Consider the following 13,994-nt stretch of genomic DNA (forward strand, 5'->3'; position numbering starts at 1 on the left):
CATTTCACGGGGGTCACCAAACAACGCAGTCCGCCATTTTTTCCCCCCTTTTCCTTAGCTGTGCTACTCCCTTTTATTCTATTGGCTTTTGAAAGCCAATAGAATAGACTCTCTTGAATAGAGTCTAAGTCTATTGGCTTTCAAAAGCCAATAGGAATTGTCCAGGCTGTCTCTGCCCTGCTGAGCCTGCCAAAAGTCCCATTCTGCAAACGGTGCTGCACCAGTTGAGTAGTCCTCGACTTATGACCGGTTGAGTAGTCCTCAACTTATGACCGGTTGGGGGGTTGCGGCATTAAAAAGGTTGAGAACCACTGGTCTAGAGAAGCTCGGATAGAATTCTTCTTCTTGTTTTTCTTTTTTCTTTTACTATTCCTAGACGCTGCTCACCGCAGACCACATAGTTCTTGCCACTGGTGGCAGACCAAGATACCCCGCCGAGGTAACCCGTCTTAATTCGTTCCTACTTGGCATTAACCCGAGTTAACTTCAGGGCAGCGTTTTGGCTGATCTGCGGTTAAAGATTGATTGACAACAAGGCTTCTCATGTTGGCCACGTTGAAGACAGGTGGACTTCTACTCCCAGAATTCCCCAGCCAGCATTGGTGGGCTTGACACTCCCAGAATCCCCCAGTCATGCAGATATTGCAAAGATTATTATTTATTTTTTAAGAACAAAACCAAGCAATTTCAGTGCACAGGGAACGACAGAGTCCCGTTTAATTCTTCATACATGTTGATCTTTACCTGTCCATCTCTTTTGTGAAAAATTCCAGAACATTCTCTCGTATGATGAACAGTTGAGGGAGCTAAGTATGTCTAGTCTAACGGAGAGAAGGAAGACTGAGGGGTTGTCAAAGTGGGGGGGGGGTTGATTTATTCTCCAAAACACCTGAGGGCAGGACAGGAAGTAACAAGTGGGAGCTTATCAAAGAAAGAGTCAACTTGGAACTAAAGAGAAATTTCCTGACAGTTTAGAACAGGGGTCTTCAAACTTGGCCCTTTGATGACTTGTGGACTTCAACTCCCAGAATTCCTCAGCCAGCAAAGGGCCAAGTTTGAAGACCCCTGGTTTAGAACAATCAGTGGAACAGCTTGCCACTTGCCATTGTGGGTGCGCCATCACTGATTATCTCCCAAAATAGACTAAAACAACTTCTTGAGGAGAGGGTTGGACTAGAAGACCTCTAAGGTCCCTTCCAGCGCTGTGATTCCGTTTATTCTTGTTTCCAGGTTCCAGGAGCCCAAGAGTTTGGGATTACAAGCGACGACATTTTCTGGCTAAAAAGATCCCCTGGAAAAACGTAAGCCCTTTTCTGTCTAGCGCTGTTTTTTTCCACTGTTTGGGCAGGGAGAATTTTATTTGATTTTCATCGTTACGCAGGCTCCTTCCGGCATCTTCTGTTAACCTTTGGCTGCTAAATAGAATTATCCTTTGAGGTGGGCGTTTCTCCAAAGCCTGTGATGTCATATCATGCCCCCCGAATTGTGTGCAGGAATATTTGTTTTTGTTTTGTTTTTTTAAAGTTTTGTGTCCAACAGGGATGTTAACAGAAAACGGGCATAACTGAATAAATACAAATGAATGCAGACTGATTCTTTTAAGCTTAATTTGCAGTGTGTGTGTGTGTGTGTGTGTGTGTGTGTGTGTGTGTGTGTGTGTGTGCCTTTTCTTCCTCTGAATATATGCTTTCTCCCTTTGGCTTTTTAAAATTTCGTTCTTGGCTTTGTGACTTAGTAGAGCCAGCAACGTAGGTTCCCATTCCGGATGGGAAATCTGTAAATCGGATTGAACAGAGATGTGTGTCCGAATAGAGTAATCAGAGGCTGTGTATGTTTATGTGGAGTAAACAGGAGCGATTCCAACTTGGTGTCCAATAATCCTGGCTGTGTGAGGTTTTCTGCACTTGCCTGAACCAGGAGAGGGCAGCAAGGGTTTATATTACACAATAGTCTTCCTTCCATTGCTGTGGTTTCTTTGCTATTACGGAGGAAAAATACCTTTAATATCCATACAGTCTGGCTGGGGGGAAATGTACAAAGCAGGAAAAGGGTTCTTGAAAGCTGGTCTCCCTTCCCTTCCCTTCACTTCACTTCTCAGTTACTTCCTTTCCTTTCTTTCCCTATTTCTTTCCCATTCCTTTTCCTTTTTTCCTCTCCTTCCTTCCTTCCCTACTCCCACCCCCCTTCCTTCCTTCCTTCCCTCCTCCCTCCCTCCCTCTTTCCTTTCTTCCTTCTCCACATGCTCTTCCTTTCTTCCTCCTTCCCTCCCTTTCTTCTCCTCTCCTCCCCTTCCTTCCCCTCCTTCCCTTCATTTTTCCCCTCCCCTCCCCTTCCTCTCTTTTTCACACTCTATACCCTCCCCTCCCTTCCTTCCTTCCTTCCTTCCTTCCTTCCTTCCTTCCTTCCTTCCTTCCTTCCTTCCTTCCTTCCTTCCTTCCTTCCTTCCTTCCTTCCTTTCTCTCTTTTCCTCCCTCCCCTCCCTCCCTCCCTCCCTCTCTCTATTCCTTCCTTCCTTCCTTCCTTCCTTTACATTTAATTACCCAACTAGTTAACATCATCAGTGCTACTGAGTGGGGTGTTTATATGCAGTTGCTTCCTCTTCCAGTGTTAATGTAGGAATGATTTTCTCCTTGGTCGTTCCTTGATTAGGGCATTTGGGTTTGTTTGTTTGTTTGATGGTTTTTCTGGTGTTAATCCCTGCTTATCTGGGAGTTGTTTCAAAATGTGCACAAGCAATGAGGGTCATTATTATCCAGATAGTTCCCTCCCCTTCAATGGCACAGCGTTCCGTCTTAGGGACAGTACTCTTCAATATGTTCATAAATGACTTAGATTAGGGAAACAGAAGGGGAACTATCAAATTTTCAGATGACACTAAGCTGGCAGGAACAGCCAACATCCCAGAAATTTAAGCTCAGGATCCCAAAGGATCTTGGCCGACTTGAACAATGGGCCCTGTCCAACAAAATGAAATTTAATGTGGAGAGAAGCAAGGTTTTAAACCTAGGCAGGAAAAACGAAAGGTGCAAGTACAGATTAGGCAATAAACCTGGCTGAAAAACAGTAACTGCGAGAGGGACCTTGGAGTCCTAGTGGACGATCGCTTAAACACGAGCCAGCCGTGTGCGGCAGCAGCCAGAAAAAGCTAATACAATCCTGGGTTGTATAAACAGAGGCATAGAATCAAAATCACGTGCGGTATGCGTACCGCTTTATAAAACCTTAGTAAGGCCACATCTTGAATACTGCGTCCAGTTTTGCTCACCACGTTACAAAAGAAGATGTTGAGATTTGGGGGGAAAAAGAGCAAAGAAGAGCAACTAAGATGATTAAAGGCCTGAAGAAAAAAAACGTATGAAGGATGGTTGCAGGTTTTGGGTATGGCTAGTCTAGAAAAAAGAAGGACTAGACATGAGAGCAGTATTCCAGTATTTGAGGGGGCTGCCCCAAAGAAAACAGGATCAACTTATTTTCCCAAGCAAGGACAAGAAGCAATAGGTGGAAACTAACCAAGGAGAGAAGCCCCCTGGAATTAAGGAGAAACTTCCTAACAGTGAGAACAGTTAACCAGTGGAACAGCTTGCCACCAGACCTTGTGGGTGCTCCAACACGGGAGGTTTTTAAGAAGAGACTGGACAGCCATTTGTCTGAAACGGTATAGGGACTGCGGCTGGAGCAGGGGGCTGGACTAGAAGACCTCCAAGGTCCCTTCCAGCTCTGTTCAGAATTGAAAATACTTCCGATGCCTTGATGTGTCCCAGGCTTTGTGTGTGTGTTTGAAAAAGAGCTAAGCAAACAATGTACGCTGCCGAGAGGTTTCTCTGAAAATGGCTTCCAGCCCCATCTCTTCTGTTGCATGTTGTAACAGTGTCGTGTTAGAAGCTCCCTGTTGTTTATACTTTGCATTCTTCAGCTTTAGTCAAAATAAGCCCGAAGGGGGTATAGTACAGTAATGCTGTGCTTTGTCAACCGTGTTTCACAGCAGACAGGGAAAGAGACGCTCAAAGGCTGCATTTAGTAACTGTTCCGTCAAGCGGGTTTCTCCGCCCCCCCCTTTTTTTCCCCAATCCTCCTTCATTTTTTGTTTTTGTTTATGGATTGTTGCACTGCAAATGAGCTGGCTGCGATTGATCAACAGCTATCTGGAAGAGAGAGAGGCTTGCCCCAAGTTTTGTATAATAATAATAAAGAAGAAGAAGAAGAAGAAGAAGAAGAAGAAGAAGAAGAAGAAGAAGAAGAAGAAGAAGAAGAAGAAGAAGAAGAAGAAGAAGAAGGAAGAACGAAGAGAAGGAGAAGGAGAGGGAAAGGGAGAGGAAGAGGAAGAGGAAGAAGAAGAGAAGAAGAAGAAGAAGAAGAAGAAGAAGAAGAAGAAGAAGAAGAAGAAGAAGAAGAAGAAGAAGAAGAAGGAAGAAGAAGAAGAAGAAGAAGAAGAAGAAGAAGAAGAAGAAGAAGAAGAAGAAGAAGAAGAAGAAGAAGAAGAAGAAGAAGAAGAAGAAGAAGAAGAAGAAGAAGAAGACGAAGAAGAAGAAGAAGAACAAGAAGAAGAAGAAGAAGAAGAAGAAGAAGAAGAAGAAGAAGAAGAAGAAGAAGAAGAAGAAGAAGAAGAAGAAGAAGAAGAAGAAGAAGAAGACAACCTTGGAGGTCATCTAGTCCAACCCCCTGTTCAGGCAGGAAACCCTACACCATTTCGGACAAATGGCTGTCCAGTCTCTTCTTAAAAACTTCAAGTATGGGAGCATTCACTGCTTCTGGAGGCAGGTTGTTCCACCAGTTAATTGTTCTAACTGTCAGAAAATTCTTCCTTAGTTCTAGGTTGCTTCTCTCTTTGGTCAGTTTCCATCCATTGCTTCTTGTCCTGCCTTCTCCTGCCTTTGGAGAATAGCTTGACTCCCTCTTCTTTGGGGCAGCCCCTGAGATATTGGAACACTGCTATCCTGTCCCCCCTCGTCTTTCTCTTTGTTAAACTAGACAGACCCAATTCCAGCAACCGTTCCTTATGTGTTTCAGCCTCCAGCCCCCTGATCCTCTTTGTTGCTCTTCTCTGCCCTCTTTCTAGAGTCTCAACATCTTTTTTACATCGTGGTGACCAAAACAGGATGCAGTATTCCAAGTGTGGCCTTACCAAGTCCTTGCAAAGTGGTATTAATATGAAGGTGTCTTGTTCATCATTTGCAGTCATTGTCATAGAGCCTTAGAATGACAGACATGACAGAATAATAGAGTTGGAAGGGACCTTGGAGGTCTTCTAGTCCAACCCCCTGGTCAGGCAGGAAACCCTGTGCCATTTCAGACAAATGGTTGTCCAATCTCATCTTAAAAAACCTCCAGTAATGGAGCATTCACAGCTTCTGGAAAGAAGGACTAGGGGTGACATGATAGCAGTATTCTAGCATTTGAGGGGCTGCCACAAAGAAGAGGGGGTCAACATATCTTCCAAAGCACCAGAAGGCAAGGCAAGAAACAATGCTTGGAAACTAACCAAGGAGAGAAGCAAGCTGGAATTAAGGAGAAGCGTCCTAACAGAACAATTCACTTGAGTCCAGAAGTTGTAAGTGCTCCATCCCTGGAGGCTTTTAAGAAGCGTCTGGACAACCCTTTGTCTGAAAGGGTAGAGATTCTCCTGCTTGAGCAGGGGGTTGGACTAGAAGACCTCCAAGGTCCCTTCCAGCTGTATTCTGATTGATCGCCTGCCGAAGATTCGTGTGGATGGCTTCAGATAAATACCTGCAGGCGCATTCTTTCAGATGTAGGGCTGACAGCTCACAGCGTCCCATGAGAAGTACATCATGCTCCTTGCCTCCTCCTCCTCCCCCCCCCCTCCTCCTCCTCCTCCTCCGAAATGGAATTACATTATTAGTACCTAGTGAGGATTAGCAATGACATGGGCATTGTCTTGCTGATTTGGCCACCCGCGTTTAAGTTTGTCTTCTGGAGGAGCCGTCCCTTCGGCGCACTGTTCTTCGCGCATTCTTTCCATTTTCTCTTTTGGTTAAGGGCGGGGTGGGGGGGGAGATCGCTGGGAAGGGGGTGTGTGGAATCCCCTTTACAAATTATCCGTATTAAACTGGGTGGACTGTATCCCCACCTCCATTTTCTGCTTTCAGGGCAGCTTTTTTTTTTTTTTAAGTTTTGTTTGCAAAAGGAATTCTTTCTCCTGCGTTTGTCTGTTTTCTTTTGCTCTTTAGGAAAAAAAGAAAAGACTCCCCCCCCCACTTTAGTTCGACAGGCTCCAGCGTGCCCCAGGATAATGGTTTCAGACCCTGATGGTCTTTTTATCTGCGGTGTGTCCCCCCCCCCACTTTGGGTGTGCTTTTAATGGGTTGTTCTACTATCCGTGTGTTGTTGTTTTTATTACCATTTGGCTGGTGGTGAAATTCTGGATGGGGAGAATATGTTTCAGCAGGGACTTTTTTGTGCTGCTTGGAGGGATTACATGCCCTCAAGAATATGGAATCATAGGGCTGGGAGGGGCCTCAAAGGTCTTCTAGTCCAACCCCTCTTGAAGGCGGGAGACCTTAAACCAGCGGTAGGCAACCTTGGCTCTTTGATGACTCGTGGACTTCAACTCCCAGAATTCCTGAGCCAGCCATGCTGAGGGGAAAGGGAGAGGTTTCCAAGCTGAGCCATGCTGGCTCAGGAATTCTGGGAGTTGAAGTCCACGAGTCATGAGGGGACCATAGTTCCCCCATGCTGGCTCAGGAATTCTGGGAATTGAAGTCCACGAGTCATCAAAGAGCCAAGGTTGCCTACCCCTGCCTTATACCATCCAGTCAAATGGCTGTCCAGTCTCTTCTTGAAAACCTCCAGTGATGGAGCACCCACAACCTCTGGAGGCAAGCCGTTCCACTGGTTAATTGTTCTATGTGTGACTTTGTGACTCAGTGACTTTGCCGTGCCTCGTAGTAGAGCTGGTTACACCTCACTTAACAACCGTCTTGCTTAGCAGTGCAAATGTTGGGCTCCCTTATGTTCATAAGTTGAGGATTTAACCTGTACTTTGCCTTTGATCCCTTTCTGAAGTTTAATGAAAAACTGTTTGAAAAAGAAGCAAGTCAATTGTGTCAGTCCAGACGGAAGGCACCAGCTGAGTTTGATTTTCAGTTTCTTTCTGTCTTCTCTGTTCCTTCCACAGGTTAGTTGTTGGTGCCAGCTGTATCTTTTAAACCGAGATGCATTGTGGTATTGTTGCGGTGGTCGCCTGGATGGCTTGTGACGTTTTCTGCACGTTGAAATCCACAACGAAGTTGCCGTTCAGAAAGAGCACCCCAACAGATTTATTCAGTGATCCAAAAGACACACCTCCGTTTGCAACGCCATCCGTTTTCCTTGCCTTTTAAAAATTGGTACGCACAAGAGCCGTGTTGTGTATACAGGCTGAGAGTAAAATTTCTCTCCGTCTATCTGGAGGCAAGGGAAGGTTTGCAAATTTCCTCGTAAATCTTGCCGTTTTTAGTTTTCCCGTCTTTCTCAAAAAAAAAATCAAGCAGAATTATTTTTCCTTGACCCGGACGCTTTTCTAGATGTTTCCCTTGAGTGCGCCGGCTTTCTCACCGGCCTCGGATTGGATACTACCGTGATGATCAGGAGCATCCCGCTTCGAGGATTTGACCAGGTAGCTTCTGCGGCTTGTGATCTGCTTTTGATCCCTATCTTGTTTTTTTTTTTCTTTGAAGCCGTTTCGCTTCTCCTCCTAGAAGCTTTTTCAGGTCTGACTGAACAGTGGGGAATGGAAGGATTTATACTCCTTGCAGACTGCTGGTCATTTGCATCCTTTTAGAGAGTCGTTGAGGCCACCTGGAAGTTTACCTGTGTCCTCAGGGTCACCTGAGTGGTGCAAATGGGTGTGGAACGTTCTTGGCTCCAGGATGTTTTCTGCCCTATGTCCTTTCACTGTTGAAGGCGGGTGCAGTTCCTGAAAAAGCACCTTTGAGACAGCCATGACCTGGATGATTGAGAATCTCCATAGACTTTTGATCCCTAGTTGATCCTGAGTTGACAGAGCGTCACCCAGGACCTTCACTGGGTGAACAAAAGTGGAGTTACCGTTGTCTCTTGTTAGCAAATGGCCAGTCTGGTGATGAACCACATGGAATTGTCGGGTCACCCAATTTCTAAAGAAATGCAGCCCAACTAACAGTCATAAATCACATTCTCCAATTAGTTTGAAATGCAGGCTTTCCCTCCAGTTCTCCAGCCTGCCAATTCTTATCATCTCTTATTTCAACAACCTTGATTCTCACGCTAGGTCCAGTATTGTTATGTCTAGCTAAACCAGTGTTTCTCAACCTTGACAATTTTAAGGCATGTGGACTTCAACTCCCAGAATTCCGCAGCCAGCATTGCTGGCTGTGAAATTCTGGGAGTTGAAGTCCACATGCCTTAAAATTGTTAAGGTTGAGAAACACTGAGCTAAACTCTCATGCACATTCCTCTCCCTAGCATCATTTCTCTAACTCTAGCTCTAAAAGTAAAACATAAGAAGCAAACGGTTGCATCTCCAACTGTTGTCAAAGCAAAACGTCTGATGTTAGCAGCGTTGACAGGGGCATAACTCGCTTGAGAAACGTCTTGCTTAGCAACAAATTAATACAGACTACCTGTATTAAAAAGCATATATAAACCACCGGCCTCTGCCCCCCCCTTTCCCTGCTTGCCACGAAGGCTTCGACAGATTAAAATTTGGGGTTATCGTTGTATGTTGTTAGCAAATGGCCAGTCTGGTGACGAACCACATGGAAGCGTCGGGCACCCGGTTTCTGAAGAAATGCAGCCCGACTAAAGTCAAGAAGCTGGACAACGGCCGGCTGCGGGTGACCTGGAACTATGCTGACTCTGGCAAAGAAAAATCGGATGAGTTTGACACGGTGATGTGGGCAGTAGGTAAGGAACCCCCCCCCCCCAATACCTGTAAAACTTTGCTTTGCTCTAGATTGTTGAATTAATCCGGATTTATTTTTGGTCATGGACACAGTTGAAAAACGTTGGAGAACTTGATTTGTGGTTGATGAATATTCCGGGCGAGAATTGTGTGGCTCAATTCTTTTTGCACAAGTCCATGACTATAGATCCTGGCTTGTGACCAAGCCATCTAGGTTTGTTAGCTGCCCTCCAAATCATTGGCTTGGTTCTCTTCTAGCTGTCCCCACCAGCTGCAGGAGCCAGATGCTGTAGCTTGGGAGATATGTGTCAGCTTACTTACTCATTCCCTGCAAAGCTACAGTCTTGAAGAGCCCTAGCTTATGCTGGAATGCAAACACAACCGATGTTTTCAGATTCCGGTCTTTTATTTTTGCTCATTAGCAAGGAGTTATTCACGCCAGCCGCTGGGGGTTAACCAAACTGGCTTTCCCATCCCTGCTGCTTCAGATCCACAGCTAAAGTCTAGGCACTCCACCCCAAGGGACTAAGGATTAAGTTGGCTAAGGAGTAAAGCTGCCTAATTGATGGGCGCTTCGCTGTCGGGTTTTGTTTGTCTTGGTGTTTTAATTCTCTATCCACACACATCAACGCCAGGTGTCCCCGCTAACAGACTGGGAAGCTGGGAAAGCACTTCCTGCCTCCAGATGTGTCCATTACATACCCTGAGTGAAAAGGGACAGCTCGTGGAGGGGGGCGGGTGGAGATAAGGCTCCTACTGAGCCTCTTTAAGTCACTTAAACAACAAATCGCGGGAGTTGAAACATGCTCTGTAAATTGCAAGCGGGCTTGGAGTCACCTTCGTAGAGTTACAGAAGACTACCAGGCTGATAAACTTCATGCTTCTTGCATTTGAAGAGAAGGACTTGTTTTCAAGGAGTTACGAGCCCAAGTAGATCTGAAGAGCAGGCCTGGAGGTGTCAGGCTGATGGACTGAATCACTGAATGATTGATCGTGGTCTATCAAGTTGGTGTTGACTCTTAGCAACCACTTAGATGGATTTTCCTCCAGGACCATTCATTCTGAGTTGGTCCAGTAGGCCTTCTCCTTACCACTATTATATTCTTACCGTAAGCATCCTGGGTCATACAGCATCGCAGTCTGGTTTGGAAGCATCGCTGTTTCAGACAGGAAGGCAGCGCAGAGAGTGGTGAGGACGGCAGAAAAGATTATTGGCAGTTCCTTCCCTTCATCCAGGACGTGGCATATAAGTGTTGCTTGAGCAGGGCCCGCAAGATTGTCTGGGTCACTACACACCCTCTTCACGACCTGTTTTCCTAATGGGAGGAGGGGGGCTCCCTTTTTTTAAAAAAATTAAAAGTTTTACAAATTTAATACAATATAACCCAAACCCCTCCCACTCCTTCCCTCCCTCCCCCACTTCCCAGAGCTGATTACAGGGTAACAAATAAACAATCATAATCTAACAAACATTAATGGGGGGGGCTCCCTTTTAAAGCAAAGTTGCAAACAGTAATAATAATAATAGTTTATCTTTGCAACTTTGCTTTACAAAAGAAAATGTATTTATTTCAATATAATTCTGTGATATCATCTGTCACACACAACAGTAACGGTAACAACAACAACAATAATAATAATAATAATAATGGTCTGAAATGGTATAGGGTTTTCTGCCTGAACAGGAGGTTGGACTAGATGATCTCCAAGGTCCCTTCCAACTTTATTATTGTTGTTGTTGTTGTTTTGTTGTTACTGTTACTGTTGTTACTATTATTGTTGTTGTTATTATTTTGCCCTTATGAATTGCTTTCAGATTGCTCCCTTTTTAAGGCTTGTCCTTTATTTTTTCCCCAGAAAATATAGTCATTGTAATTTAGCATTGAATCCTCAAAAAAAAAAAAACCCCAAATAATTATAATATTATAATAAAAGACAATCCTGGCTAACAGATTTCAATCCATCCGTCTCTTAATTTTGGTCATTGCTCCGCAAGTAACTGGCAGTGGCATTCAATGGGATTGTCTCTCCCCCCCCCCTCAAATACACAACTAATATTATTATTGTTGTGAGGTTTATGTCCTGCCTATATTCTGTACAACTCAAGAGTAATCTACCTCATGTTCTCAGTTAGACTTTGCCGGTGCATAGGTCAAGTTAAGTTGAGTTCCAGATTGATGAGATACAGTCAGTTTTAATGAATGAATCAATCTCCATTTAATTGTGTTAGTTTTAATGGGATGCGTTGTTTTTTCTTTTGGAAGTTTTGATTAATGGGTTTTTTTCAATGCTGCCCAGAGTCACAATTGGGCAGCCGTCGATATTCTTAAATAAATAAACGTCTTAAAGGGCGATGTTATTGTAAAATTAGAAATAACCATCTATAGAGCTGTTTGGTAGTGCTGGTGTCGCCATTATTTTGTAAGTCCTTCCGTTTCTTTCTTTTCTGCTTGTAGTTCTGGTTGTAACAAAGGTGTGGGAAATTTGCAGCCTTGCAAACTTCAACAGGATCTGATTGCTGTTCGGATTTAACCATAATTCTGTCTCTGCCTCTCTCCTTCCCTGTCTCCTCCTCCTCCTTTTTCCATCCTCCTCCTCTTTCTCTCCTTCCCCTCCTCCTCCTCCTCCTCCTCCTCCTTTTTCTCTTTCCATTCCCTTCCTCCTCTTTCTCTCTTCTTCCTCTTCCTCCTATCCTTTCTCTCCTTCCCTTCTTCTCCTCCTCCTCTTTCTCTCCTCCTCTTCTGCTCCTCCTCTTTCTCTTTCTCTGCCTCTTTCCCTCCTCTTCTTTCTCCTTCTCTCCTTCTCTGCTCCTCCTCTCTTTCCTCCTCCTCCTCTTTCCCTCCTCGTCCTCCTTCTCCTCTTTCCCTCCCCTCCTCCTCTTTCTCTCTTCCTCTTTCTCTTCCTCCTTCTCCTCTGCTCCTCCTCTTTCTCCTTCTCCTCCTCTTTCCCTCCTTGTCCTCCTCCTACATCGTCCCCTTCCTCTTTTCCTTTCCTCTCCTTTCTGCTTCCTCTTCCCTAAAGGCCGAGCACCAGACACTGGAACCCTCAACCTGCGTCGTGTGGGTGTGGAAACCACTCCGGAAACAGGCAAAATCCTTGTCGATGCAGCAGAAGCCACTTCGATCCGCCATGTTTTTGCAATTGGGGACATCACTGAGGTATAAACGCTTCGGATGTCCCAGGAAACCCAGTGCCAGAGAGAGCAGCAGGGACCCCACTGTTCGGCCCCGAGCTTCTCATCTATCTTCTATTAAAACCTGTTTATTCCACAGGCAGGAGCGATCATGACAAGGCCTGTGAGATACTCCCTGACATACGACATGGATAGAACAGAACAGAATAGAATAGAATAGAATAGAATAGAATAATGAAGAATAGAGTAGAACAGAATAGAATAGTATAATGTAGAATAGAATAGAACAGAACAGAACAGAATTAATAATAATAATAATAATAATATAATAAATAACAATAATAAAAAAGTTGGAAAGGACCTTGGAGGTCATCTAGTCCAACCCCCTGCTTAAGCAGGAAACCCTATACCATTTCAGACAAATGGCTGTCCAGTCTCTTCTTGAAAACTTCCAGTGTTGGAGCATTCACCGCTTCTGGAGGCAGGTTGTTCCACTGGTTCATTGTTCTCACTGTCAAGAAGTTTCTCCTTAGTTCTAAGTTGCTTCTCTCCTTTGTTAGTTTCCGTCCGTTGCTTCTTGTCCTGCCTTCAGGGGTTTTGAAGAATAGCTTGACTCCCTCTTCTTTGGGGCAGCCCCTGAGATATTGGAATACTGCTATCATGTGAATAGAATAGAATGGAATAGAATGGAATAGAATAGAATAGAATAGAATAGAACAGATGAAGAATAGAATAGATGAAGAATAGAATAGAATAGAACAGAACAAACTTATTGTCACTTTAAATGTACACTAATCAGCATACATTAAAATTTATTTATTTATTTATTTATTTATTTTATTTATTTATGAGACTTATATACCGCTTTAAGTGCAAGCACTCTCTAAGCGGTGTACACCAGTAAGCAATGTATATATATATATATTTACATTGCCCCCAACAATCTGGGTCCTCATTTTACCTACCCCGGAAGGATGGAAGGCTGAGTCAACCTTGAGCCGGTGAGATTTGAACCGCTGACCTGCTGAACACAGTCAGCTAAAGTGACCTGCAGTACTGCTGCATACAGCTCTCAAAGGGTAACCACCTCCAGTATACACTGCATAAACATAGCCAATAAAATAAAATATTTATGCATATACCCACATCTACATGCATATGTGGCCCAGAGAAACCCACATTTCAATATTTAGCCTAAGGCCAAGGCAGAGCCAGGGCCATCCTTTTTCACCTTCCTTCTGTAGGGGACAGTTTTTCGTTTTGTTTTCTTTTTTTAAAAAAAAAGAACCATGGGAAATGAATGTAGAAATGCAAAGTCCTAAGATACTGAAGAGTTAACCGGAACGGTTGGGGACACTTGGGGATCCCGTTGCTTCTTTTAAAGAAATCTTGTAAAAATCTCTTCTGATGTTCTCATTTTAAAGGGCCGTCCTGAATTAACGCCCACCGCCATCGCTTCCGGGAAATTGTTGGCCCAGCGGTTGTTTGGCCTCTCTGCCAAACTCATGGATTACGACAATGTGAGTAGGGTTCGCTTTGTTGACAGAATGACAGCTGTGGTGGGCACGATCTTCACCAGCCCATCTTTTTTTAAAATATATATTTTTATTAGCTTTTTTTTATAATCGCAAGTGCTTAAAGTTTTATCCGCAACATATTGTCTGGATGCCAACACCTAGCTTGCTAATACATATTAAGTTCCTTTCTCTCTACCTCGTTTGCCAATGATAAAAGGCGTCCCATGTTCTAAAGCAGTGTTTCTCAACCATGACTAGTTTAAGATGTATGGACTTCAACTCTCAGAATTTCCCAGCCAGCATGCTCATCTAGGAAGTCTAGGAATTGAAGTCCACACATCTTAAACTAGTCAAGGTTGAGAAACACTGTAAAGTGTACTGAATCTGCTTTCTCTTTCATTTTCAATGTCTATCCATTTCTGCACACTCTAAAAAAATTTTAATTAACTCTTCCTCCGTTGGTAAA

General features: G+C 44.2%; 1 protein-coding gene across 4 annotated transcripts in view; it reads left to right on the forward strand.

The window, feature by feature from the left end:
- Positions 1 to 13,994, forward strand: part of TXNRD2 (thioredoxin reductase 2) — a 29,767-nt gene that overhangs the window by 9,037 nt on the left and 6,736 nt on the right. For all 4 annotated transcript variants that reach the window (XM_039332321.1, XM_039332318.1, XM_039332319.1 and 1 more), the window contains exons 7-13: positions 377 to 439; positions 1,231 to 1,301; positions 7,133 to 7,152; positions 7,521 to 7,612; positions 8,706 to 8,880; positions 11,900 to 12,036; positions 13,436 to 13,531. In XM_039332321.1, the coding sequence (XP_039188255.1) occupies positions 377 to 439; positions 1,231 to 1,301; positions 7,133 to 7,152; positions 7,521 to 7,612; positions 8,706 to 8,880; positions 11,900 to 12,036; positions 13,436 to 13,531 (654 nt within the window). The remainder of the gene's footprint in view (positions 1 to 376; positions 440 to 1,230; positions 1,302 to 7,132; positions 7,153 to 7,520; positions 7,613 to 8,705; positions 8,881 to 11,899; positions 12,037 to 13,435; positions 13,532 to 13,994) is intronic.

This window comes from Crotalus tigris, unplaced genomic scaffold, assembly GCF_016545835.1.
Source record: "Crotalus tigris isolate CLP2741 ecotype Arizona unplaced genomic scaffold, ASM1654583v1 scf7180000024461.2689607, whole genome shotgun sequence".
Taxonomy (NCBI): Eukaryota; Metazoa; Chordata; class Lepidosauria; order Squamata; family Viperidae; genus Crotalus; species Crotalus tigris.